Source organism: Pleurodeles waltl, chromosome 4_1 (genome assembly GCF_031143425.1).
Source record: "Pleurodeles waltl isolate 20211129_DDA chromosome 4_1, aPleWal1.hap1.20221129, whole genome shotgun sequence".
NCBI classification, from domain to species: Eukaryota; Metazoa; Chordata; class Amphibia; order Caudata; family Salamandridae; genus Pleurodeles; species Pleurodeles waltl.
Genome location: NC_090442.1, coordinates 418,601,908 through 418,629,675, shown reverse-complemented (window position 1 = coordinate 418,629,675; position 27,768 = coordinate 418,601,908). Strand labels below are relative to the sequence as shown.

Here is a 27,768-nt window from a genome sequence, read left to right as displayed (position 1 = left end):
GTCTGGTGGGAAAATTAGGGAAAACAATGAGGAGTGACCACCTCAGCTGGGACACCCCTAAGGTTCAAGCCACACTGATTGATATGCTTTTTTATGGTCCCCATTTATTTGGTGCACTGGTGACTCCACTTTAATTCATTTTCTTGACAGTAGGAGTGGAACAGCGAATTAGCTGGGTTCCTTTCTACCCTTTTGCCTAGTTAATACCTCCTGTACTGGATTGTAGGGGGTTACTTGTCTTCACTTGTTTCACGGTTGTGCCAGGCTTTGGCAGTGCTTTGAGGCTTTTTCAGTTTTATGTCTGTTCCACCTAATGGTGGCACCTGGTGGGTGTTCATGTTTTGGCAAGTGTTATTTTTCCTTAAATTGTCAAGGTAGAGTATCGTGGTGTATATTACGCTAAAGCCCTAAGGATGTGTCATGTCTGATGCTTCAAGGCTACTTTTACTAATGTTATTATTAGTGGTATGAAAGAGTTCTTCACTTCACGCTTGTTGTTGACAGTTTCTTAGCAGTTTATTTCTTGTTATTTTTTTACAACAGTGGTTCCCAACCTTTTGACTTCTGTGGACCCCCATTTTATCATTACTGGAGACGGAGACCCCCACTGACTCTTTTTTGGAATACGGGGACCCCCCCAGTGAGCCATTACTGAAAGCTGGAGACCTAATCTATTAATATGATTTAATTTTAAGCAGCCATGGACCCCCTGAGGAGGCTTTGCGGACCCCCAGGGGTCCCTGGACAACAGGTTGGGAACCACTGCTTTACAATACCTGATATAAAGGTAATGTTTATTTTACTCTGAAGGACAGTCAACGCTCAACAGTTGATACCTTCTTGATTATGTACCTTACTCTAAGTGGAGTATTATTTTGTATGCCTGGTGAGCGTTAATACAGTATGTTTATATGCACCTTCATTTGGGGGTCGGGTACAGAGTTGCTCCCTCTACGGAAAGTAATTTTTCTAACATATGAGAAAAGGTCTAGTATCCTTTATAAGTAACTTGTAATATTAACAACTCCATGAGAGTGTCAGTATATTATTTAATGTCTGTCACAGACTTTGTTAAGATAATACTTTTATTAACCAGTACAGTGTTAGGATCCTTATAAGGATTAAATAGCACTATGGGTGTCTATTTACAATGTCCTTCTTGTACTATCAAACAAGGTAGCTGTTGATCTACACTATTTGTTATGTACTTTCTACTATTACCTATGATATTGTAGTATCAGTTTTCTAATTTTTGATTGTTTTGATACATTAGAAACCAAAAAGTATCATCTTGGGGACTGTAAGACTTTGGTCGTAAAGGTTTTATATCTGATAGCCTTCAAAATTTGATGGATTTCACTCTGGTGTAGATAATTGTATACACATGTTCTTTGAACATTATACTTTCTTTTTCCTGGCTTATGTCAGGTTATCATGGGTCTTCATTGAGACGTATCTCTCTGTTCCCTTACTTGTATACAATAATATTATTGACTCTTTAGGAATTACGGATTATGGATGGATTTTTTTTATTAAGAAGGTTGTAAATTTTCAAATTTTGAGTCATTAACTGCTTTTCTATTTAATCCGTATATGAGTCTTATTCATTAAAAGGGTCACATAGTCACCTTGGTTTACACCACTCTACCAATGTGCCCTTTTAAAAACATGTATATATATATATATATATATATATATATATATATATATATATATATATATATATATATATATATATATATATAATGTCACTTACCCAGTGTACATCTGTTCGTGGCGTGTTCCGCTGCAGATTCACATGCTGTGCACTGTTCCTGCCATCTAGTGTTGGGCTCGGAGTGTTACAAGTTGTTTTTCTTTGAAGAAGTCTTTTCGAGTCACGGGACCGAGTGACTCCTCCCTTTCGGCTCCATTGCGCATGGGCATCGACTCCATCTTAGATTGTTTTCCCGCAGAGGGTAAGGTAGGAGTGATAGAGTGAGAATAGTAAAGATGTCCGTGCAATGGGATAGAGATGTATGCACAAAGTTGAGGTAGAGGAATGTTTATTTACATATGTAAAATTTCTAATTGCAACTTAAACGGCTACAGGCTCCTGGGGAGGCGGGAGGGCGCATGTGAATCTGCAGCGGAACACGCCACGAACAGATGTACACTGGGAAAGTGACATTTTCCGTTCGGTGGCATGTGTAGCTGCAGATACACATGCTGTGCATGGACTACAAAGCAGTAATCCTTCCCAAAGCGGTGGTCAGCCTGTAGTAGTTGAAGTTGTTGGAAATAATGTTCTTAGTATAGCCTGTCCTACTGCGGCTTGTTGTTTTGGTAACACATCTAAACAGTAATGTTTGGTAAAAGTATGAGGTGTGGACCAAGTGGCTGCCTTACAAATTTCTGTCATTGGTATGTTTCCTAGAAAGGCCATTGTATCTCCCTTCTTTCTAGTGGAGTATGCCTTTAGTGTAATGAGTAGTTGTCTTTTAGCTTTCAGGTAACAAGTTTGTATACATTTCACTATCCATCTGGCTATGCCTTGTTTGGATATAGGGTTACCAGTATGGGGTTTCTGGAATGCGACAAACAATTGTTTAGTTTTACGAAATGCTTTTGTTCTGTCGATATAATACATTAGAACTCTTTTTATATCTAATGTATGCAGTGCTCTTTCTGCCACTGAGTCTGACTGTGGGAAGAAGACTGGGAGTTCTACTGTTTGGTTTAAATGAAACGGTGAGATTACTTTTGGTAGAAAGTTTGGATTTGTGCGGAGAACAACTTTATGTTTGTGTACTTGTATAAAGGGTTCTTCAATAGTGAAAGCCTGTATTTCACTAACTCTTTGTAATTAAGTGATTGCTACTAGAAATGCCACTTTCCAAGTTAAGAATTGGATCCGACAAGAATGCATGGGTTCAAAAGGTGGACCCATGAGTCGTGTAAGTACAATATTAAGATTCCACAAGGGTATTGGTAGAGTTCTTGGAAGTATGATTCATTTTAGTCCTTCCATGAAGGCTTTAATGACTGGTATCCTAAATGGGGATTTTGAGTGTTTAATTTGCAAATAAGCCGAAATTGCGGTGAGGTGTATTTTGATGGATGAAAAGGCTATATTTGCTTTTTGTAGGTGTAGTAAGTATCCTACGATATCTTGCATGGACGCATCCAATGCTGTGATGTGTTTTGCTTGGCAGTAGAAGACAAATCTTTTCAATTTGTTAGCATAACAATGCCTGGTGGTACATTTTCTTGCCTGTTTAATGACTTCTATACACTCGTTTGGAAGATTTAGATAGCCAAACTCTAAGATTTCAGGAGCCAGATTGCTAAATTGAGCATTGCTGGATTGGGGTGTTTGATATGCTGTTTGTGTTGCGTTAACAGATCTGGTCTGTTTGAAAGCTTGGCGTGAGGTCCTACTGAGAGGTCAAACAGTGTGGTGTACCACGGTTGGCATGCCCATGTTGGTGCTATAAGTATTAGTTTGAGTTTGTTTTGACGCAGTTTGTTGACTAGAAACGGAATGAGTGGGAGAGGGGGAAAATCGTAAGCATATATCCCTGACCAGTTGATCCATAGAGCATTGCCCTTGGACTGAGGGTGCGGGTACCTGGATGCAAAGTGTTGGCATTTTGGTTTGTGGCAAACAGATCCATGTCTGGTGTCCCCCACTGACAAAAGTGTCTTTCCCACTTGTGAGTTTGCTGGTGATCCCGACTGAGATTGTCTGCTAATTGATTGTGAATCCCTGGGATGTATTGAGCTATTAGGCAAATCTTGTTGTGAATTGCCCAATGCCAAATGTGTTGTGCTAGGAGGCAAAGTTGTGATGAGTGTGTTCCTCCCTGTTTGTTTAAGTAGTACATCGTTGTCATATTGTCTGTTTTGAAAAGAATGTGTTTGTGAGACAGAAGAGGTTGAAAAGCTTTTAGTGCTAGAAAGACTGCTAGCAGCTCTAAGGGCCAGAAGTATCATCACAGCCCTTTGCGATTCGGAAATATTGATTTTTAAGAAATCACTATTTCTGACTCACAAAGTGCCTTGTATCACATTTGCAATTCGGTAATAGCGATTTCTTAAAAATTCTTAAAAATTGCGATACCAGCCCCATTTGCAGCTATGGGCCTGTTGGCCCTTATCTGCGAATGTTTTGCATTTCTAAAATTTTGATTTCTGAACCAGAAATCGCATTTTTGGAAATGCAAAACTCCAGGGTGCTGGGGGGATAAGGCCCCCTCTGTTGCACCCCAAAAATGTTTTGGGGGACATGTAAGGTGCACACATGCCAAAATGTGTATTTTTAACTCATAAGTTTGTTTTAGTGTTTATTTGAAACTACGTTATCCAGAATGCTTCATTACTAGCTTCCTGGATTATTTGTATATGAATAAAAATGGTGAAGGGACTCACTACCGTGAGCAAGACTTGAGGCAAATTGTAACGCGTTGGTGGCTTTGTAATTCAAATGAAGGATTGATAATTGGACTTTGTGGAGTGCTGTGAAATTCCTCTGGTTAATTAAAATTATATATATATATATATATATATATATATATATATATATATATATATATATATATTTCATTGGTTACTACATAGGCATTTCTTTATTATATTCGTAAGTCAGGAAGTATGTATATTGATATTTGTATCATCTCTAGCTACCTTTCCTGGGGAAAACTATATTTATATGCCAAACGGTTGCTGTTGTTGTCTTCAACTTCTGTTTAACGAGGACAATTGTATCTTTTCTCTGCAAGAGATAAAACATTCAATATGTGTCTTATAGTGTAGGTCTGGTTAGGATATACCTTTATAGGGTAAGAGGTATTGCTCAATAGCATGGTATGCTGCGCTGTGTTCCAACTAGACAGAACATTCAGTTTCAGTCTACGTACAAGAACAAATAGATTGATATTCACTACCTCATTTGGCAACACTGTCCGATGATGATGGGTAGTGTTTCTTACTCATGTTTTCGTTATCTTATTAATATCATTGCTGTGGTCCTTTCCACAGTATTGATGGGCTGTTCGTGCATGGGTCTGCATCCAATTAGGGGAGCGAGTAGTTTAATATTCATTTTGTTAGTTCGCCACATCACCGATTAATCGTGTTAACATGAATTTTCTTTATTCCATGTTTTTTTAATGTTTGTGACTCCTTATATGTGGTTCCTCCCTGTTGCTTTGAGGCCCAGGAGTGTGAGGGGCATGGAACACCCCATTTATTGGGATCAGTGTTCGGTCAACAAATTCTGTTTTTGTTTGATGCATTTACTCTTTTGTAAGTTCAACATTTAAGGTGCATTACGAGCTACAGAAAAAGTGCCCCTGAAATGATCTCACAGCCCTGCTGCCTGTGCTCAGCCTTGCCCCTTCCACTCCTCCAGTCCGTGCCATAAAGTTTTAGAGGGTGGCCTGACTTCAAAACATTAAGCTTATGGGGGCTCAGATTTGAAGATCTCTGCCCTAAGACCATAAGGTTTAAGCCTAATAAGAACTATTACAAACAGATGTCTGTGACAGATCTCTATGAGGTGTGTCTCTGGTGTTTGGGTGCGGCATACGACTCCAAGGTTTGCGACAACTGCGCCCAGATAAATCCAAAGGCCCATCCGTGAACCTGAAGTGAAGCACTATATGGCGAAACATCACTATACTTCATGCAGGTTCGCTCCACTCCAGGTTGAAGTTGAGAGTGTGGTTCCACTCCACCTCTCAAGGTTGTTCTCACAGCTGATCTTCACTGTCAAAGCCTTCTGATAAGTCCATGACAAAACATAAAAAGTCCAAGTGGGTCTTGGCTCCCTCGCAACACACATTCTCCAGAGACATCACAAGGTTGTCACCATGCCTCCTGGGCTAGCTCCCCTTCCACCATCAATGCACTTGTGAGGGGGTTATATAGACTCCACTGATGTCACATTCAGTGGACGACATTGATACAGAGTCACGCAATGTCCTCTTCTGACGTGCAGACATGCTATGTGAAAAAGGTTTCTGGATCCAGACTCGTGCCTGGGGAAGATTCTGAAGTAAGAATGTCATAGTTCAACTCTCGCTCCTTAGCGAGACTGCTGGTTTAGGGCCGGCAGAAATTCTGTTTGTAGGCGACTGTGTCACTCCTACAAGTCGCAACTGTTGACCCAACCCTCCCAGCTCACAAGCAGTACCTCACCGAAACTCAGACAGTAAAGGTGATTTCTGGCAGTCTTACGCACTGACTCTAGATGAGACTGCTCAAGGGAGTCATGGTATTTTGGAAATTACCCTTTTCTCTTGTTAGCAATAAGTCTCACACACATATAGGGCCTGATTACAACTTTGGAGGAGGTGTTAATCCGTCCCAAATGTGACGGATATACCACCACGAGTCCCATAGGATATAACGGACTCGTAATACGGCTGGTGGTATATCCGTCACTTTACCGTCACTTTTGGGACGGATTAACACCTCCTCCAAAGTTGTAATCAGGCCCATAGTCAATTAGGGAGATGCAGGAGAGTTTTCAATATACTTATTGAAAAGACTGCAGTCTACGGTAAAATGCATGAACTGCAATGATTAGAATAATGAGCAATAATAAAAGCATAATCATGAAAATGAGGTGCGAATATGAAAACCCCCACCATACTGCACTAAACATAAGATAAGACATTCCTAACAAAGAATGGCTAATCTCTACCCTAAGGAGAGCTTGGTGTAATAAACCCTAATCTGCCAGTAACAAGTCCATGAGAAGCGTCCCCCAGCCCTCGTTACCTTGGAATGAGGTTTCTAGGTCAGACTCTGTGAAAACACAAAGGCTGAGTTCTGCAGGTGACATGCATCATAGATGGCCTCTGGAAGGAACCCCTCTGATGATCTTGTCCGTGTGAGGTGTTTTTAGACTGATCATATAGATCCCTGAAGAAGGTATGTACCTAAGCAACTGATTATGTATGCAAATGTGTGTCAGCAATTACATAAACAAAGTCTAACAAGTGCACATTATGTTCCTGTCAAACGTAAGAAAGAAAGGGACATGATGTCAATACCTAAGCAGATCACTGATAAGGACGCTGATTATGACATATTCTCAGACGGGCAATGACAATGAAAACCACAACATTTCTTGCAGAGTGCTAAAAAAAATGATGAAATAAATAGGATAAAATAGGCCATGCTAAGTGGGTGAATGGTTACTAGGTAAAAAGAGCAAGCAGATGGCTAAGCAGTCTCATGTGCACAGTGAGGAACGAAAATGTATTCACCACAAGGAATTGTGGCTGGATCATGTCTCTACCTGATAATGCATTACCAAAGGTAAGTAACTTGTTCTTCGTCCCTACTGTAACCAGACTGATAGAATGAGCAAATGAGTAGAAACAGACCTGTGCGTGCATCTTTAAAAGGTGGCTGTGCATATGGAATTCCTCTGGAACTTGCACAGACTTAGCTCCAATGAACTTTAAGAGGTCAATAGATACACCTGTATCCCAAGTAGTGATCCTAGAAGTGGGTTCCACCATATCACTCCAGTGAGCTTGTAGGTTTGTAGCAGGTGGGCTGTACAAAGTCATGTTGGCCAGGTGGTTGTTCATTTTTGAGAAATGATTCGTTTTTATTTCTGAAACTTCAAGTTCTGTCATAAGCCCTTCTCCTATTAAACGCTCTGCATATGCATCTGGAATACTTTTACGAGACCTGTTTAAAAAAAAAAAAGTTAGTGGTTTAATTTTCAAAATTATTCAAGCCATTCTGAATAATTATTTTCATTTGAATATTCATATGAAGGTTACACATCACAAATTACATATATCATACCATTACATAATACCTGGTAAAATACGGGCAAAACGTCAGCACAGCTGATAGTGTTGTACTATGAAACTATAGTTTGCTCATAAATCCTTAACGACAGATCTATAAGAAACCTAGCTTATATACAAAGATTGATTTTGTTTCATTTCATTGCAACATAATATACTGAAGTATGGCAATACAATCTGCTATTACCACAGTAAAACAACACAAACAGACAAGCCATTAATGGGCAAAAGGAGGAGGAGATGCAATGCACATTGTTATATATAAAGTGTCAAACAGAACAGGTTGGACACTGCAAATAATCTGGCATTTTTAATTTTTGAAATATTGGAAAAAAATAATAATCAGACAAGTCAATGTAAACTTTCATAGGAATGAATGAGACAAGTGAATGGATATCTTTGTCGATTTCAATCTAAGTAACCATGGCTATATCAAACACCAGTGGGTGCAGTCTCACCTGGCCTAAGTATAGATTTCTATGTACATGGTGGATTAAGGTTTTTCTTGCGTTGATATATTTACAATTTTTATACATTTAGGTTAGTTAGTTGAATTATTTTTATTATATGGTGCTCATTCACACTAGAGTGTTTCTTTGTATTTAGACAGCAACAGACAATGAAGCAGACATTACCTGAGGACAGATTCATTGGCAGTAGACTATTTCAGGAAGCATGACAGAACAGTCAGGTCTGGAAACAGAAATGATTGGAGGTAAAACAGATAAGACAATATAAATCCATTTCACAAATTGGGAGTTGCACAGAAAGCATAACCACCTTTCCGCTGCTGCCTGAGCATATGAGCAGACAAAGGGACCTGATCTGAGGACAACAGAAAGCAAGCAAGGACACATCTATAAAGTAATTATTAATAAACAAAGGGAACGTCCTACATAGAAAAAGATCAGCAACCACCAGAGATTTAAAAGTTAACCATAAATACATAGGTAGCCAATGAAAAGGTCTCAAGAGGGGGGGCAGAAGAGACCAACTTGTCATCACTGGTAAAGCTGCACATTGGACCACCTGAAAATTGCGATTGAGGTACAAAGCCTTAGAATAATGCTTATTACAGTGTAATTGTTGAAATCTAACCTGATGTTTAAGACGAGGTAAGCAGCAGCAAAGCGGCATCAGTTGACAGAAACAGGACAAGGAGCCAGAGAGAAAATTAGGGGTGTGACGGGGTTGAGGAGGGTTTGGTCATGGAGCTAAGCTGTGGCCATTGCTATGATCTCTGTGTAGCCAGATCGAGGGACAAGCGCAACGGATCAGAGGTGGCAGTGACCCAGGAGCCCATGTGACTTGGGTCTTGAGACTTGCTGGCTTATAGTGAAGTCGGGGTGGTGCGGAGGCGAGTGATGAGGTGTCCACTGCACCTGTGTCTGGTTGGGCTCCTCGTGGTCATGTGGCCTGGGCTCTGGCAGGCTCTCACAAGGCTACCCCCTCGATGAAGTCTGTGTGAACCAGAGTGGTGGGCCTATTCTCAGGCAGAATGGACTAGAGAGAAGTGGGTGGACACCCTCTGCTGCTGGATGCCATGGAGGCCAAGCCTCCAAGTGACAGTGAGCTGCATATTTACACTTGGATCACAAAAGCCACCAACCCCCCAATGAGCACCCTTTAGCTTCCCTTCCTTGGCAGTTGGCAGTCCCTAAGAGACTTGAAAATTGATTTTGACCCAGATGTGAGACTTAATCTCTGGGAATCACCTTTTGTGGAAAGCTTTTTTGATGGAGACGCCACTGGTGCATCATACAGTGCACAACGCGGCAGCCCCTATGTACAGCCAGGTCCCAATGATCTCGTAAGGTGAGACCCAATGCTGCAGGTCCATCTGCCCAATAGCTCCCAGTGACCATGAGGCAATGGTAGTCACTGTGTACCATTGAGACCCTTATGAAGAACACCCACACGCAGATGCTGTCCTATACACTGCCCTTGGTGCCGCACTCTGCATAATAGAGGAGTTCCACTCAGTATCCTTTCATGTTAAGCAACCCACACTCACTAGCAGGTACATCCTCCAACCCTGAAGGGTCAGGTTATCGTCTATTACTGGAGAATCAGGGCATAGTCCCCCCGTGATGCAGCACCCCACGGTGTACCAGCACGTTCTGAAGCACATGGACTCTGGACACAGGGACATCACAAAATAGCCCACCTTCAAAACCTTTCTACACCAGTACACCTCTCATGAACCAAAAGATAGAAAACTGACCCAAACACAACCGGAGGGGAAAAAAAATATATATATATATATACACACATATATATATAGAAACAAAAGTTTCAGAGACGTTATGGGTAGGCTCACATTTTAAACATACAAAACCATAGAAATTCACCTAGTTATTTCAAGAAACTATAACCAGTACCCTAAGGTAACTATAACTCGTGCCTTCACCACGCACAGTTTCCTCATCAATAATTGTGTTGCAAATGTTGCAGTGCAAAAGTTGTTATAAACCATGTCATGAGTGCTGTAATATCTGGGGTAATTAGCAGTGCATGGCAAGGGTGCGAGTTATAGTTACTTTACAGCACAAGTTATATTTACTTGAAATTACTAACTATAACAGGTGAATTTCTATGGTTTTGTACATTTAAAACGTGTAACCTAACTACAACGCCACTGTAAACTTTGTTTTTTAAGTGAATTTCTATGTTTTTAAAATATTCCTTTTCGTAGCTATACCGCCCCTGTAACCTTTGGGGTCTTTCAGTGAATTTTTATGGGCTTTTTTAATAAAGTAATTTGAATTAATCTATGTCAATCCAAACACGCTGCGCACAACCTTTCGCCATGGAGGCTGGGCGTCACCTGCAGGCCCTGCCGCCCATCCCGTATAACCACCAACCCCCTGTAACCTTCGGCTGTGCACAGCGTGGGTTGAACACAGCGCCTGGCCTGCGGCCAGGCCCTGCACCCAACCCACTATAACAACATCAACCGTGTGCCGCAGGGGTTGGCTGCTGGGCCTGGCCTGTGGCCAACCCCCTATAACCACCCAACCATGCACGACTAAAGGAAATGCATGGCCCTGTAATATATATTACTTACTGGGAGGCGTCAGTAGGAATTTATAATTAGGACCTAATTTCCATAGGAATAGCGTTTTTAGGTTTGCCAATTACTTTGGTGCCGCATAACAAATCTTCACAAAATTTTCAAAACTAATACGACAGTTGAAGCTGCTGTGTTGGCAATTTCCAGGTTGATCTGTCAAGCGGCAGACAAGAAGAAGGGGAGGGGTCCCAAAAATACACTTTCCCCATTAATTTTCCCATAGGTTCTTTAGACACACCTACTGCCAAACGAACTTTCACCTAATTTGCCATGAAGCTAGATATGGGTGCGCAGATTGTGCTTTTTGAGATCTGGTGTAAATCCGTTCAGTAGTTTTAGAGTTATTAAAGGTGTGCAAAATATAAATATCTAGGGATGCGGATCCACCATGGATCGATCCGCAGATCCAAGCGCCACAGAAGAATCTCATTGTCTGGCACCAACCTGACAGGGAAGTTGCAGCTGCCATTTTGTTTGATCAGGCAAAAGGTCTCAAGGGCACAAATGTTGAGTGCAATGTAGATAAAGGGGTCAGGGTAGAGACTCCCTGAACTTGGGGGGGTGGATATAAGTGGGGTTAAACCTTAAACTGTGCTGTTAAACTGCATGAAAAAAATAAAAGTTGACTTTTTCAATATCTGCAGATCCAACCATGGGGCTCAGTGTGGCCCCCCTGGCATCAATCCACGGTTGGAGCTGTGTACTTCGTGAAATGTATAAAAAAATGATATATATATATATATATCTATCTCATACACCCACTCAAATACTCAGGCAAACACTCTCACACCCACTCACACAAAGATAGACATTCGCACACCCAGGTATACACTCTCACACACTGCCACTCACACACACTCTCACACCCACTCCCACGTCCAGACAGACACTCTCACACTCAATCTCATACCCAGACACACCTATCTTACACACAGACATGCTCACACGGATGCTCACACCCTAGCACACACTCTCACACCCACTGTCACACCTAGACACTCTGACACCCATTGTCAAACCCAGGCACACACACTCACTCCCACTCTCACACCCACACAGACATTCTCAAAGCAAGCCTCACACTCAGAGACAAATGTTCACAACCACTCTTTCAGTCAGACACTGTCACACCCACTCATGCACCCAGGCACAATCACACCCAGTCTCACACTCATGCACATTCTCACACCCACTCTCACACCCATGCACATTCTCACACCCATGCACATTCTCACACCCAGACACACACCCTGTCTCTCACCCAGGAACACACACACACACCCACTCTCACACCCAGAGACACCCTTTTAACACCTACTTGACCCACTCTCACATGCACTCTCATACCCACATAGCCTTCTCACACCCAGACACCCTCTTGCACCCATTCTCATACCCAGATAGACATTCTCACCCACTCTTACACCCAGACAGATACTCTGACACCCACTGTCACACCCAGACACACACACCCCACACTCACACCCAGACACACCCTCTCATACCCACTGTCACACTCAGGCCAATAGACTCATACCCACTCACAAACCCAGAAAGATACTCTTACAGCCACTCTGCTATCCAGTCACACACTCTCATGCACACTCTCACACAGACACTCATACAGCCTTGGATAGCTGCAATCTGAGGCAGAGTTGTGGCTGCCATTTTGTTGTATTGGGAAAGGGTCCCAGGGCTAAAATGTGGGCAGTAATGTGTATGATGGGGTCAGGGAAGGAGTTCCCTGGCCACAGGGCTTCACATAAATGTGGCACATTACGAGAAAATGGTTAGAGAATGACAAAAATTGGGAGGTTTTTTTGTTGCTTTTGATATCCGCAGATCTAAGTGAGATTAAAAAAATTAAGTATTCACAAATAAATATGTGTATGGTAAAAGGATTGGCTCTGAAAAGAGCCTGTGTTTATGATGTGTAGGTCATCACTGCACATGTAAAAGGATGCAGTCTCTCAAGTTGTGCAGAAACACCCTGTTGCCCTTGTCTGTTATGTGAACTCCATCATTTCTGTATGTTCCATCCATATTGAATTGCGAAGTGTTGTGGTAAACAGAGACCATAGTATAGCCTCTAATGAATGAAGAAACTGTTTTATTAACATGCTTCCTGGATTTGTCTATTTGTAGACAGAATTCAGTTGACAAGTTCCACTCCTGCCTTGGGCAAATGTAAGAAAATACAAAGGCAGTCTGTGGGAAAAGTGTCATTAATTTTCCACAGGTATCCTTCATTTGGATTTCCAAGCCTACCCCAGTAAGTGTGTCTAGGTCATTGCCACCACAGTGCACAATCATAAGGTCCATATGTAGGCAATCCTTAATGGTTTTAACCAAAGGGAGCAATGATGCCACTTCAACTCTTTCTGGCTACCCCAAGTAATGTTCACATTAGATAAACCGAGGTCTCTGTCAATACCACTTTTTCTTGCACTTTATCTGCCCAAAACACAAAGCTTTGTCCCACAATCCACATTCTGATTATTTTGGAGGGAATCTGGAGTACCAAATAGCAGCTGAATGAGGCAGATTTGAAATTAGATGCAGTTAAAATGGAGACTACTAGCTAGATTTTAAAAGAACACATTCAATTGGTTGTTGTCATATGTTTGTTTATGAAGCTAGGTAGTGATATTGAGTGAAAAGTAGGTAGATGTTGGATTGGCTTGAGAAATTGCAAAACAGTATTGGTGTTTGTTATATGTTTATTGTTTCAAAAATTCAACCACACCTGCTAAACGTGGTTTAAAAGTAAGCATGGTGCATTCAGAAACTGTTATGCACTTGTGACCTTCTACTGCAGCAAAATGTTGCAGAATATGTTACCATGGTAGCACAGCTACAGGTGCAAGAAGGGAAAAGGGAATAGAAAAAGACTAGACTGTGACTTTGTATTTGCAAATCTAGTGGTAATAATCAATGAAAAGTATTATTAGGTGGGTACACATTTGGTTGATGAAACAGGAGTGTATATGGCATTGTTTGACAATAAATAGCAAAAATGAATTGCGTACTCCCGCATGGATCCGCCACAGAGTTACACATGGGCCGCGCTGAGCTCTGCGTGGATGAGCAGATCCAGAGAAAACTCTTATCAAATCGGGCTCTCTTTTATGGAGTATTGAAAAGGGTTAAAAATAGAAACCAGTCACAAGAGACAGAACAAACCTTTAACATGAAAAGGAGGTTGCGGTTGGTTTTCTGACTGGGTAAACTTGAAACCAAAGTTGAAAGGGTTGCCATTAATGTTTGCCTTGCATGAGATTGGTGTACCGTTCTTCTGCTTGGATTTTGAGCATTTTTCAGTGAAAAAAATGATAACTAACACTGCAAGACAAACACACACTCACATACACATTTCACTACACATAACAGGTTTGTGTAGTGAAATGCAGTTTATTTTAAAATGTATTAGCACAGGGATGGGTGTATATAAGGTAAATGAAAGTGAGCAGCATGTTGATAAAATGCAAAAATAAATATGTAAAAAATAAATATGTGCATGTCCACACTGATATGGCCAGTTATAGATGTAATGTTCAACTTATAAAGAAAGTCACATGTCTATTTAGGAAAGGATAGAGCTTCTCTCACACACAGTTAGACACAGAAACAGCCAGTTACAAATTGATGCACACACTAGAGAGCAGGTACTTATGGAGCAGTGTCAAAGTTAGTTGGGTACTGATACAGTCTGTACAATATATAGTGAAATACTTACAGAATCTGGTTGCTTGAACCTGGAAGTAGTCCTTTAAACATTATTTGGGTATAGTTGCTAAGTAGTGATACAACTAACTTACCCATACAGAGAAGTAGTATTTTAAACATGACTGAGGCATACTACTGCATAGCAGAAGTGTGAAGGTTTACTGTCAGCTAGAGGTGGCATTCGAAAACCTGTTTCAGAAGCCTTAACTTGTCTTTTTACTACACAAAACTCAGCACTTAGCTAGGCTGTACGTAGACCATAGGAGAGTGGTGGGTGCTTAAAAGATGACATATGTCCTTCTTAGTTTCACTGACTTAAGCACTGACTTCTAGACCCCTATGTTGAGTAATATGTGCAGTCTCACACCCATGCTGTCACTCACATACCTAATTACAAAAGCATAAAGCCACACACACAGCCAATCAGACACAGAAAGAGACACTTATACATTAATGTACACATCCAGACAGCAGCTATATTTGCTGCAGTATGAGACCTGGTTGGCAACTGATACAGTCACTGCAATATGAATGTCAAGTACTCTCATAACATAGTTAATTATTCAGATAAGTAGTCCTTTAAATATGGTTTGGGCCTACTAATGGTGAGCCTGAGTGTACATTTTTACTGTCAGCTCGACTTGCAATTAGAAAAGCTGCTTCACAAGCTTTACACTCTCCTTTTGTCACACAATGTTCTCCCCTTAGGTGGGCTGTAGTTAGGCCATAGAGGAGAATGCTTTGTGATTAAAAGGTGAAACGTGTTCTTATGAGTTTAATTGACTCAGATATCAAGTTAGAGGTCCCTATACCCAGTTATATGTACAGTATAGTACACACACTACAACTCCTATGGCTAATTAAAAAAGGATACAGTCATTCACACACCTAGTCAGATACTGAGACACCTACTTATTCAATCAGGTAGACACCCAGAGAACACTCAATTGCACACAGTTAGATACCTTTGTAGGATTAAACTCAATTGCACACGTGATTAGATACCTTTGTACTCATAAGTACAGTCAGCAAAAATGTATATGGTGATGTAAATGCCCATTTACAAGCCTATAAACTTATTAAGAGAGCCAGATATATACTGCCATATTTACTTCATCTAGTGCTCACCTCTAAAGGGACAGATACACTCACTAACACATGGAGGCAATTACTGACACTACCTAGTTAAATATCTAGAGGAGTAGTCATTTAGGCATGACTTGGGAATACTATTGGACTTCCGGAGTAATAGCTTTTTATAAAAGGATAGAGGCACTCACACACCCTACCAGACAAACAGCCACTTTAGACATTGATGCACACATCCAGATTCCAGATATGCTGGAGTATTAAACCTAGTTGGCAACTAATACAGTCACTCAAATATAGAGTCAAGTACTCTCATAACAGTTTCTTATTCAGAAAAGTGACCCTCTAAATATGGGTTGCATCTACTAATGGCAAGACTGAGTGTACAGTTTTACTGTGAGCTCAACCTTGCATTAAAAAAGCTGCTTGACAAGCTTTATACTCCCCTTTTAGCATAGAAAAGTCAACTTTTGGGTAGGCTGTAGGTAGGCCATAAAGAGTGTGGTTTGTAATTAAGATGCAAAACATGTCCTTCTAATGATCAGATTGAGATATACATTGATGCATACAGTAACAAATGTAGGTACACACTAACAAATACACTGACACACCGCAGCATAGGCTGATGCTTGCACTGACATACCCAGACACATGAAGATGCATACACCATGACAACCAAACACACACTGATATACCCAGGCACACACTCATACATATACGAACACACCCAGGCACACAATGATGCATATGCTGACACACCCAAGTTATTCATATACTCAGTTACATGTATATTTAAAGACCCATAGAGTTACTAAAAGAACCAGTTATATAATTGTATACTTACTTAAATATCTGCTGACACATCCATAAAAGGACTGAGACACTCACTCAAATAAGTACTAACAAAACCTACTCACCCATCCAGAGAAGGACTACTTTAAACATGACTGAGGCCTACTACTGTACAGCGTGAATGTGCAATTTTACTGTTAACTGGACTTGGTATAGGAAAACCTGCTTTATAAGTCTTGTTCTGCAGAGCTAAATGTATTGTTTATTTGTTTTCCGGATATCTACTTCTAATTAAATAAGAAGATTCACAATGCCTAACAAACCACAATGAAGAAAAATACAGAATCAACAGTACCATCTGGTTAAAACTGACAGTAGAAATGAAAATAAGGAGGGAAATGTGCAGAGAAAGAAAACAGTCACCAGTAAGAGTACTAAGGATTTATTGAAAAAAATATGCCATGTAATGCAAAACGAGGGAAAGGCGTCAATTAAAAAAAGAGAAGCTTGGAATGCAATGACAAATAGAAAGAAGTGCATGTATTAAAATTAGGAAATCTAATACGACAACAGAGATTTGGAGACAGAAACAGTTCAACGAATTAGGAGTAAAAATGTTTTGAAATAGAACAGTTCACCATTTGTGGAAGAAGATGAACAAGTATAAGAGGAGAAGTACTGTTGTACAGCAAAGGCAACATATCAAGATTATAACTGAGAAATCATTTGTTGTGAAGAGGAACCTTTTTACCTTAATATTGAACAGAATTAAGACACTAGGTAAAACAGTGATGAGCATGAGTAAAACAGCATTAAGCAAAAATACTTAAAACTAATTTTAGCAAAAGAGAGTTATTTACAAAATAATACATTAGTGCACGCAGTTAACACTACTGTTTGTTGTACAGTACTCCCAAAAAAAAAAAAAAAGAATGGATGGATGGATAGTTCCTAGGAGTGCAGAAGTTATAGCTGAAGAGGTACAAGGAAGAAGTAAACAGGCCCCTGTGTACAGGTGGAAGTGTAGCAGTATTTGTACTATCCGTCAGAAATCAATTGATAAACTGAGAACTTTCACGCAGAAGTCTCAAACAGAAAATTATAATGTCGCAAGGATTAGAGTCATGCAAAGTTAGGAAATACAATAACTTACAAGGTCATTCACTGGCATGCCTTTCAAAGAAAGTGTGTAAAAGCACTTTTATCATTTTAGAATGTTAGCTGTGCATCATTCAAAAATGTGAAATTTAGTAAGGAGACTTTATTATGTAAAATCCTCAGCTTTATGGTTAGGAAAGGTGAATGGAGTCTTATTGCATGGTCCTGTGGCACAGGTAGAGAAAGTTTATTAAGACATTTTGTTTCTTTGGTACTGAAGATAATGGAGGGAAAATGAGGAGGTAGTGACTGGCGGAGTAGAGCAACTGGACACAGATATTAGTATTGAAAAAAATGGAAAAGAGTTAGGCAAGTTCAATGCACAATCTTCTGAGAACCTATGTATGTTTATATAAAAACCAAACTCATAATGTAGTTCTATTATCTAAAACTGAGCAAGACAACAGAGATAAGTGGCAGGAATTTGGTGCACATCTGTTTGTAGACACTGATTTAGCCACAAAGCAAACAATGTATAAGTACTGGTATGATAAATTAGAGGATAAAAACATGCCAGCTAGAGCAACTCATAATAGATAAGATTTGGTACCAACCCCACATTAAATGTGTCTGAATCAATTTTAATACAAACTGTCCATCCATTTCAAGCAATAGTTTGAATGGAACCAAAGACAGGGAAAATGCCTTTAACCGATCTACAGAAAGGACTTGAAGGAAGAGTTGTCTTTTTACCTTTAAATTTAAAAAAAATGTTGATACTGTGGATGTTGAAAACAATGTAGATGAACCACTCATTATTCTAATAAATCGAGTGCCCGCCAAAAGTAAAACAAAAGTTGGTGAGAGTTAGTAAATGTGACTAAAATTAAAAAAGCCAAATCATATTTGAAATAAAATATTTTTTACAAAAATGTTGATGTTACTGGAGATGTAACATGTATTGATGATGAAGTTCTACAAGTGGACAAATAGAAAAAGTGTATAAACAAAAGGTAAACGAAATTCATGAGCACCACAGTACTCACCCACTTCATTCCAAAGAAGCTGCTGGAGATGCCATTGATCTTTTCCAAATGAAACAAGCTAAAGAAGCTCCAATGAGTGTGTGGGGGAAAAAAGTTTAGAGGCTTGCTGTTTTCCATAGCTATTTCCCATAGGAGTAGGTGGGCGATATGATGATTGGCCTGTACTAATACCAGCAGAAGAGTACAGATCAACAAGACTATATTCAGAGGACACTAGGTTTTGCCAGTGTATTCCATAAATATTCCATTTGTTATTTGAGAGTGACTTGTCAGTACTGTGTTAAGCTGTGAACCATATTCTAAAGACAGAAGTTAATCTGCAAAATCTTTCTGAAAGGGAGTTTGTTGATAAAATACAAGTTAAGGATGAAAATCTTGAGTACAACTTATACATTTGATGAGATGTCAACATGGAACTAATGAAAATTGGTTTAATCGTCATGGAGAACTTAAATGTATGCTCCAAAACTTAGGTGCACCTTCTTGGTTAGTGACACATAATTGTGCAGAGTAAGCATGGGATGATTTACTTGAATTTATAAGAGAAGCATACTCTAACATTAAGGATATTAATTTGAAGACAGCAGGAGAACTTTGCTCTTTGGATCCTGCTAATGTGTATAGGTATTTTAATCACAAGCTTTAAGCGATACTGGGTTCTATATGCAATAAAACACATCCTCCTCTTGAAGAAGTTACAGATTTGTTTGATGAAAAGAATACCAGGCAAGAGGTGCTCCTCAGATATACATGCTCTTATAGATAAAGGATGCACCAAAATGTGGAACTGATAGTGATGAGTGTGTATACTATCCTTTATAGAATGTTATGTTACATGCAGCATCCCAGATAAGAATAATACCAAAAGCCTAAGAGAGCAAGGTCTATGCTTCCAAACACATATATGTGGCAACTATTGTTGCCAAAGATGCAGATGGAAAGGAAAATGTTAGTCAAGGTGTCATTTTGGAGTTCCAAGATCTATTATTTCCAAAGGAAGAGTGAGCAGCTTTTTATCTGCAATCAGGCATGCGCTGATAAGAAAATTACCAAAAATGTAAAAAATCTGAGAAGATCAGGAGCCTCCAAATATATTAATGATTATAACCCTGTAATTCAGAAATTATGGAATGCAAATATCGACATACAGCTTGTTACAGACAACTCCACTGCTGTTGCTCGCTATGTTACTTCATACATCACAAAATTAGAGAAAACAGAGATGAAGGAAATGTAGAAGGAGATTTCTGCAGAAAAATCTCTATCCAGGAAATTGTACAGTTTCAGCTTGAAAATTATTTCCTATAGGGGGATAAGTTCCTCTGAGTGCTGTGAAAGGTTGATTTCAGCTAGCTTTTACTCAAAGTATAGGGGAATTGTTTGGGTTCATCTAGGTCTTGCCAACACGCGAAACAGAGTCTTGAAGTCTTTCCTAGTAATTCAGTAGCTAGCAGGGTTTGATCCGGAGGGTAAAGATATTGTAAAAACAAATATGTTGGATACCCACTATCCAAGAAGTACACACCTCGAAAATATATGTTTTTACGAAAGTCTGCAACACTATAGGTACAGATCAATGTGGCAGAAAACATCAATGAAAAGAAATATGCTGTAGTCGGTTGTGAAGTTTGTTTGGTTTGGCATGCAAGAGGTAGCTTAATAAACCATAGAAAACGTACATGCCAAACTGCTGAGAAAAATATTTTTTCTACCTAGTCCTTCTCCAGCTATTCAAACCCTGACTTTCTGAAACTGAGTTACTTGAATAATATGACTGCTACAAAGACTCTTTTAATTCCCAAAGACCTGAAAATGTTAAATGAAGAAACTGAACAGGAGGAAACAATTGCTACTGAGATAGCAAAGGATAGTTCACAAAGCAGTCAGAGTTCCGGATCGCTCAGTCAAGATCATCTTGGACAGTCAATAATCGAAAATGAAGCCGCCACTGAGATGAAGGAGGCGGAGACGCAGTGCAACAAGTAAGAAAAGAAAATGTTGACTTGGAACAGTTATATGAACAACTGAATGATGGGCAGGAAGTAAATATATATGGAAGTCAAAGAAAAAACAGAGCATGGAGTCCTCCACAAAAAGTAAATGTTCTACTTTTAAGACAATGTTTTTGTATGTCAGCAGACAAGCAGGCACTGGGAAAACTAATCCAAGTTCTAACTACTTATCTACAGGAGACTACAGACTCCATATTGTTGTATGGAGTAATAACACCTACTGGATTAACTGCACACAACATCAAAGGAATTACATTGCATTGTCTACCTATGCTACCTGTTGAACACATTAATAAACTGGAATACCAAAAGTTATCTGGTGAAGCTTGTCACAAAGTTTGCAGGACTATGAAGAAATTAAAACTTTTAATCATTGATGAGGTGAGCATGGTTTCAAACGTAATGCCTACCTTTCTCCATTTAATAATGCAATATTTATTGAAGACAGAGTACGATGTACATTTTGGAGGAAACCATATAATTGTTTTTGGTGATGTATTGCAACTTACCCCCGTGAAAGGGCAGCCTGTGTTTAAGACACTTTTACATGAAGAAACTCAAAATTCTTTAGGAAATATTGAAAATGTAAACATGTGGTTGACTTATCAATACAAAGAACTAATTAGAAACATGTGTCAAGCATCTAATATGCAAACTGTAAATATTCTGAAGGATATTAGAGTAGGAATGTTGTGAAAGGAAGGAAAACGTTGCTTTCAAACTCAACTTATAAAAAACATATTTCCTTTCAACATTCAGCAGCACATCTAATGTTTCAGATTATTCAACAACAAAAATCCATTGAGTGTCTAGTGCCTACTCTTCAAGAATGTACCTCTTTTATTAAACAGGAACAGGAAAAAGGACAAATATTGGATCTCACAGCAATTGATAAAATGGAAACTTAAGGAGTAACAATAGTGTTGACTGAAAAACTACAATCAAAACTGAATTATTTGGAGAAGTCTGTTTCCAAATCTGAGGGATTAGAAAAGTGTTTACATTTGTAAGAACTGTAGAGTAATTTTGTGGGATAATTTAAATGTTAAGGAAGGATTAGTTAATTGAGCCATGGGTAAAATAATTGATTTCATTTTGCATCTGAACAGTAATGATGTTGAATACGTAGCTGTTAAGTTTGATCAACTTGAAGTTGTAAAGCAGACTGCAAGGACTGTTGTGCATTTCTTGCTTGTAAAAGACTCCTATGTTTGCAGAAAGCAGTTTCCGCTATCTCTAGCATATGCTGTAACAATACACAAGTCTCAAGGTGTAAGAGTAGATACAGCATTTATTATCTTTGGTACCATCAAGGAAGGTATGTCACATGTAGCAATTTCACAGGTTAGAACTTTGTCCACTTTGTATCTGATAGAGTTTGATGACAGTAAAGTAAATGCTGATTCGAGTTGTGTGATAGAGTATCACCGTTTGAGAAGTCTGTATATTTAGGACAGTACTCAGTTTCAAAGGACCATAGTGGTGTTCCTGAGAAAAAGAGGAAAGAAAGAGAAGAAAGAAGTACTGGAGAAAAATAAATACAAAAAATACTGGTGAAGTTGTTGGTTACCAGTTCTCAAACCTCTCTGGCGTCATCCACTATGCTAATGTAGTTCTCATTGCACTATTCTATATACCTCCTCTGATTCATGCAATTAAACAGAAAAAGGATACAAGATTGTGCTCTGCACTCTTTACCTCGTTAAAAACAAGTGTGCAGTGATCTGTGTCTAGTATTAGAGTTTTTCAGATCTATCCACTGAATCTGTGCACTCCATTCAAAACACTCAAGAAGATGCACAAGAATTCTTAATGGTCATACTTGGGAGAAGAGATAGTACCTATTGATTACCTATTTGGACTACGTTATTCATGGCAGCATAACTGTGGAAATTGTTCTGTTTCTTCAAAAACACAAATAGATTCAGAAAGATGCATCTATCTTAACTCTACCAGACTGTAAAGCTGTCAGTTTTGGGAAACATTTTCAAGATGCATGGCAGAATAACACCTGCACAAAATCTAACTCAGGTCTTCTTTAAACTTTGGATAGTAGAAGAACTGGTACATATATCATCCTAATGCTACAGCGACGCACTGCAGATGGAACTAAAATTGAAACACAAATGACAAATTTTAAAGCTCGACAAATTCCTTTTTCTGGCAAAACATATAGCTGTGTAGTCATTTTTTTTCTCATGAAGTAGTAAGCATTATATCTGGACAGTACACAATCTAATTAAAAATACAACTGGATGGACAGAGTGTAATGATAGGAACCTTACATTCAAGCAGTGATTACCTTATGAACTACCCAATTCTTACCTTCTCTTTTACTACTTAGTATTACTAATGAAAAAATTGAATCGTACATTACTAGCACTTCTAATACAAAACGTTAGGATATCATACGGCCTACCAAGGGTGATGTTTTCATAGAGGATTCCAAACCTTAAAATGTACTTACTCTTGCAAGAAAACAACAGAGATAGCACTAAATTGGAAACACAGATCAAAAACTACAAACCAGAACAAATAACTACTTTAGGGAAAAATGAATACTGCTAACTTATTAAACTTGAACATACTGTTGGATATTGTATTTATTTAAAAAAATAAACTTTATTTAGCAGATTATCACAAGAACAACATCACAATCAAACATTCTTCAAGAACAGTTGTGAATATTCTACTCCTGTTTACTGGATTACAAGATTCTATGACATCATGCGGTCTACAAAGGGTGATGTCTTTGTAAGGCTTTTCATATACTGCTATAACTCATACATCTTAAATGTATTATAACACTTTTAATGTAGAAAAATAGTTATATTAACCTTATATGTGCTATGTTACTTAACAAGTATAGGTAAAACAGGTAATTATTTGTAGTAAGTGTGATGCATAGTAACATTAATTTAAAATAACGTGCTATGTACTTATGGGCTTCTTTGGTTTATTTTTTGGTCCCTACTGTTCAGTGATGAGTATCTATACACACTTTACTTATAGTGTAAAAGTATAGAAGCTGAGAACAGTGAAAAAAGGAACATTATATGCTTAAATAATATGTATAATAATTGCTACACAATGATGTAGATTTCTCGTAGCTTTTTTTTATTACTTATGAAACTTTAAATAGTATTTATCTTTTCTCTCTTTTTACACAAATAAACAGATCCATTCATTGGAGTAATGTAGGTTATTAATTAAGCATTTCTCCATTTACACACCGTTTGGAACTCCTCTAAAGCAGGCATAGGTAATTGCAATGATAAACTAATACAGAGTAATGAAAACACTAATAAATGTATATATACATATGTACACCCACTAACTCACCAAGGCCACACTTATACATACACTGTCACAACAAACCGTACATTGATGCACACACTGACACATCAGTAGCACACTGGTAAACACACACACCCAAGCACACACTGATGTATACACTGACACACCCAGGGACATATTCATACATACATACATATATACATACATACATCCACTAAGATACACATGCATACACTGATACAACCAGGCACACACTGATGCATAGAGTGAGACATTCAGGCACACACCCCTGCATGTAATAACACACCTAGACACACACTGATGTATACACTGACACACCCAGGGGCACACTGATACATACACTGACACACTCAGGCACACACTTTGACATCCAATAGCACACCCATGGACACACTCTGACAAACCCAGGCACAGACTATTGCATGCACAAAGACATCTACGTACATACTCATCCATACACTGACACACAAAAAAACACACACTGATACATAAGAGAAACACCCGTAGGTACACACTCATACATACAGTAACACACTGATACATACACTGACACACCCAGGCACACACTCTTGCATACTCATTCTTACAATGAGACACACAAGCACACACCGATACACAGACTAACCAGCGGCGGCTCCTCCTCTATGGCGGAGGAGCGTTGCATTCCCCCAAACCACTTCACCCAGTAAACAGCAGCTTCAAATTGAAAAATAAAATTGATAATAAACAAGTTTATAATTAAAAAAAAAAAATTCTCAAGGGTTGGGGGTCATAGAAATGAAGATCACTAAGGGGAGTGGTGTGCACTCCCCTTAGTGTGCATGTCTATTTGGCCGGCCGGCCGGCCGTCTCCGACGGCCAAACACAGATGCGCACGGAGCTCTCGCCAACCCGGCACTATGTTGCCAGGTTGGAGACAGCAGGCCCAGGCTCCCAGTATCCCTGGGAGCACCCAGCCAGGGCGCTACGGCCAGTACTCACACTAGTCTGATGCAGCCAGTAGCATGAGAGCGTTAGAATTGGCTGGAGGGCAGGCTGGGAGCCTGTGTCTGCTGTGAGTGAGAACCGAGGAGCAGCGTGGCGCGGAAGAGGCGGTGAGTCAGGTAACTTCTTTTTTTATTTGTAATGTATTTTGTGCCCCACTCCCCAACCTGCTGCTTTGTCTACACAGGACCTGCCCCTGAGACTAACACACATAGGTACACACTCATACATACAGTAACTCACCCAGGTATAAACTCATACATACATTGACACACCCAGCCACACACTGATACACATACTGACAACCAGATACACACTCATGCATTCACTAACAACTTGGTACACGATCAAGCATACACTAACACACCCAGACACACTGATGCATACAATAGCACACCCGAAGACACACTGATATATATAATGACGCATCCAGGCACACATTGATGCACACAGTGACACAACAAGGCACAATCTCTAGCATGCACTAATATATCTAGATACACACTAATACATACACTGACACACACAGGCACATACTCATACATGCACTAACACACCCAGGCCCACACTCAGACATACACTGACAAATACTTTCTCACACTCAGACATAAACTGATGCACACATTCATGCATGCACTAACATACCCAGACATACACTTATACATACAGTAACACACTCAGGGACACACTTATGCACACGTTCACACACTGAGGCACACACTGATGCATAAACTAATATAACAAGCCACAGAATGATGCTTAGAATCACAAACTGAGGAAGGCACTCATGCATACAATTATATACTAAACTAAACACACGTGTAGAATGACACACCGTAGTACACTCTTTCAAATATCGTAACCAAACAAAAACCAGATACAGCAATTTATTTTAGGCCATTTCTGCTACGCTTGGGGGCAGATCAGCCTATTTCTATTAGGCCGATCTGCCCCTGGGTGGGAGGGAACCACTTAGGCACCAGGGATAGGTATGTGTGTGTTTTGTTGGGCAAGGGTTGCTCCCCATGGGGGCATATTACTGTTGGCCACATCAGCCTATTTTCGGAAGGCAGAAAGCACACCAGAGAAGATTCTTTTTTTAAAATAGAGGGTGGTCTGAAAACTAAACATCAGGGTGATTCCAGGGTGGTGTGCATCACTTGCACCCCCCACCATTTTCATACCCACAATGCCCTGCAAACCTTCAACTTTGCTAGAAATCACACATTGTTCCCACATTTTTGTGATGGAACCTTCCAGAATCTGCAGGAATCCACAAACTTCCTACCACCCAGCATAGTCTCATCTATACTGATAACAATTTTCAAAACCGCTTTGGTTCCCCCTCAATTTCAACATGTTTTTGGCTCTTCCCTGTCACAGGCACTTGGTCCACCTACACAAGTGAGGTATCATTTTTACCAGGAGACTGAGGCGAACATTGGGTGGTAGGAAATGTGTCCCGGTGCGATGATCCCACACAGAAATGTGGGAAAAATGTGATTTTTTAGCTACATTTGAGGTTTGCTGAGGATTCTGGGTAAGAAAACATTTGGGAATCCACTCAAGTCACAACTCCCTGGACTCCCTCAGGTGTCTAGTTTTCAGAAATATCTGGGTTTGGTAGGTTTCCCTAGAAGGCTGCTGAGCCCAGGACCAAAACCGCAGGTGCCCCCCGCAAACACAGGTAGTTTTGTATTTCATAATTTTGATGTGTCCAGATAGTGTTTTGGGGCATTTCCTCTTGCGGGTAGTAGGCCTACCCACACAAGTGAGGTACCATTGTTATCGGGAGACTTTGGGGAACGGTGGGTGAAAGGAAATGTGTGGCTCCTCTCAGATTCCAGAACTTTCTGTCACCAGAATGTGAGGAAAAGGTGGTTTTTTTGGCCAAATGTTGAGGTTTGCAAAGGATTCTGGGTAACAGAACCTGGTGAAAGCCTCACAAGTCACCCCATCTTATATTCCCCTACGTGTCTAGTTTTTAAAAATGCGCAGGTTTGGTAGGTTTCCCTAGGTGCTGGCTGAGCTAGAGGCCAAAAAATGTAAAAATGTGATGTGTCCATGTTGCATTTCCTGTTGTGAGCATTAGGCCTACCAACGCAAGTGAGGTACCATTTTGATCGGGAGACTTGGGGGAACACAGATTAGCAAAACAAGTGTTATTGCCCCTTGTCTTTCTCTGCATTTTTTACTTCCAAATGTAAGGCACTGTGTAAAAAAGACGTCTTTTTGAGAAATGCCCTGTAATTCACATGCTAGTATGGGCACCCCGGAATTCAGAGATGTGCAAATAACCACTGCTCAACACCTTATCTTATGCCCATTTTAGAAATACAAAGGTTTTCCTGATACCTATTTTTCACTCTTTATATTTCAGCAAATGAATTGCTGTATATCCGGTATGGAATGAAAACCCATTGCAAGGTGCAGCTCATTTATTGGCTCTGGGTACCTAGGGTTCTTGATGAACCTACAAGCCCTATATATCCCCGCAACCAGAAGAGTCCAGCAGACGTAACAGTATATTGCTGTAAAAAATCTGACATTACAGGAAAAAGTCACAGAGTGAAATGTCGAGAAAATTGGCTGTTTTTTCACCTCAATTTCAATATTTTTTTATTTCAGCTGTTATTTTCTGTAGGAAACCCTTGTAGGATCTACACAAATTACCCCTTGCTGAATTCAGAATTTTGTCTACTTTTCGGAAATGTTTAGCTTTCTGAGATATAGCATTGGTGTCACACCCATTTCTGTCACTGACTGGAAGGAGGCTGAAAGCACAAAAAATAGTAAAAATGGGGTATGTCCCAGTA

At 39.7% G+C, this 27,768-nt stretch overlaps 1 protein-coding gene across 1 annotated transcript in view; it reads right to left on the bottom strand.

Moving 5' to 3' along the window:
- Positions 1 to 27,768, bottom strand: part of DHTKD1 (dehydrogenase E1 and transketolase domain containing 1) — an 871,206-nt gene that overhangs the window by 427,328 nt on the left and 416,110 nt on the right. Inside the window, exon 8 of the mRNA XM_069228664.1 lies at positions 7,377 to 7,689. Coding sequence (XP_069084765.1) covers positions 7,377 to 7,689 — 313 coding nt within the window. The remainder of the gene's footprint in view (positions 1 to 7,376; positions 7,690 to 27,768) is intronic.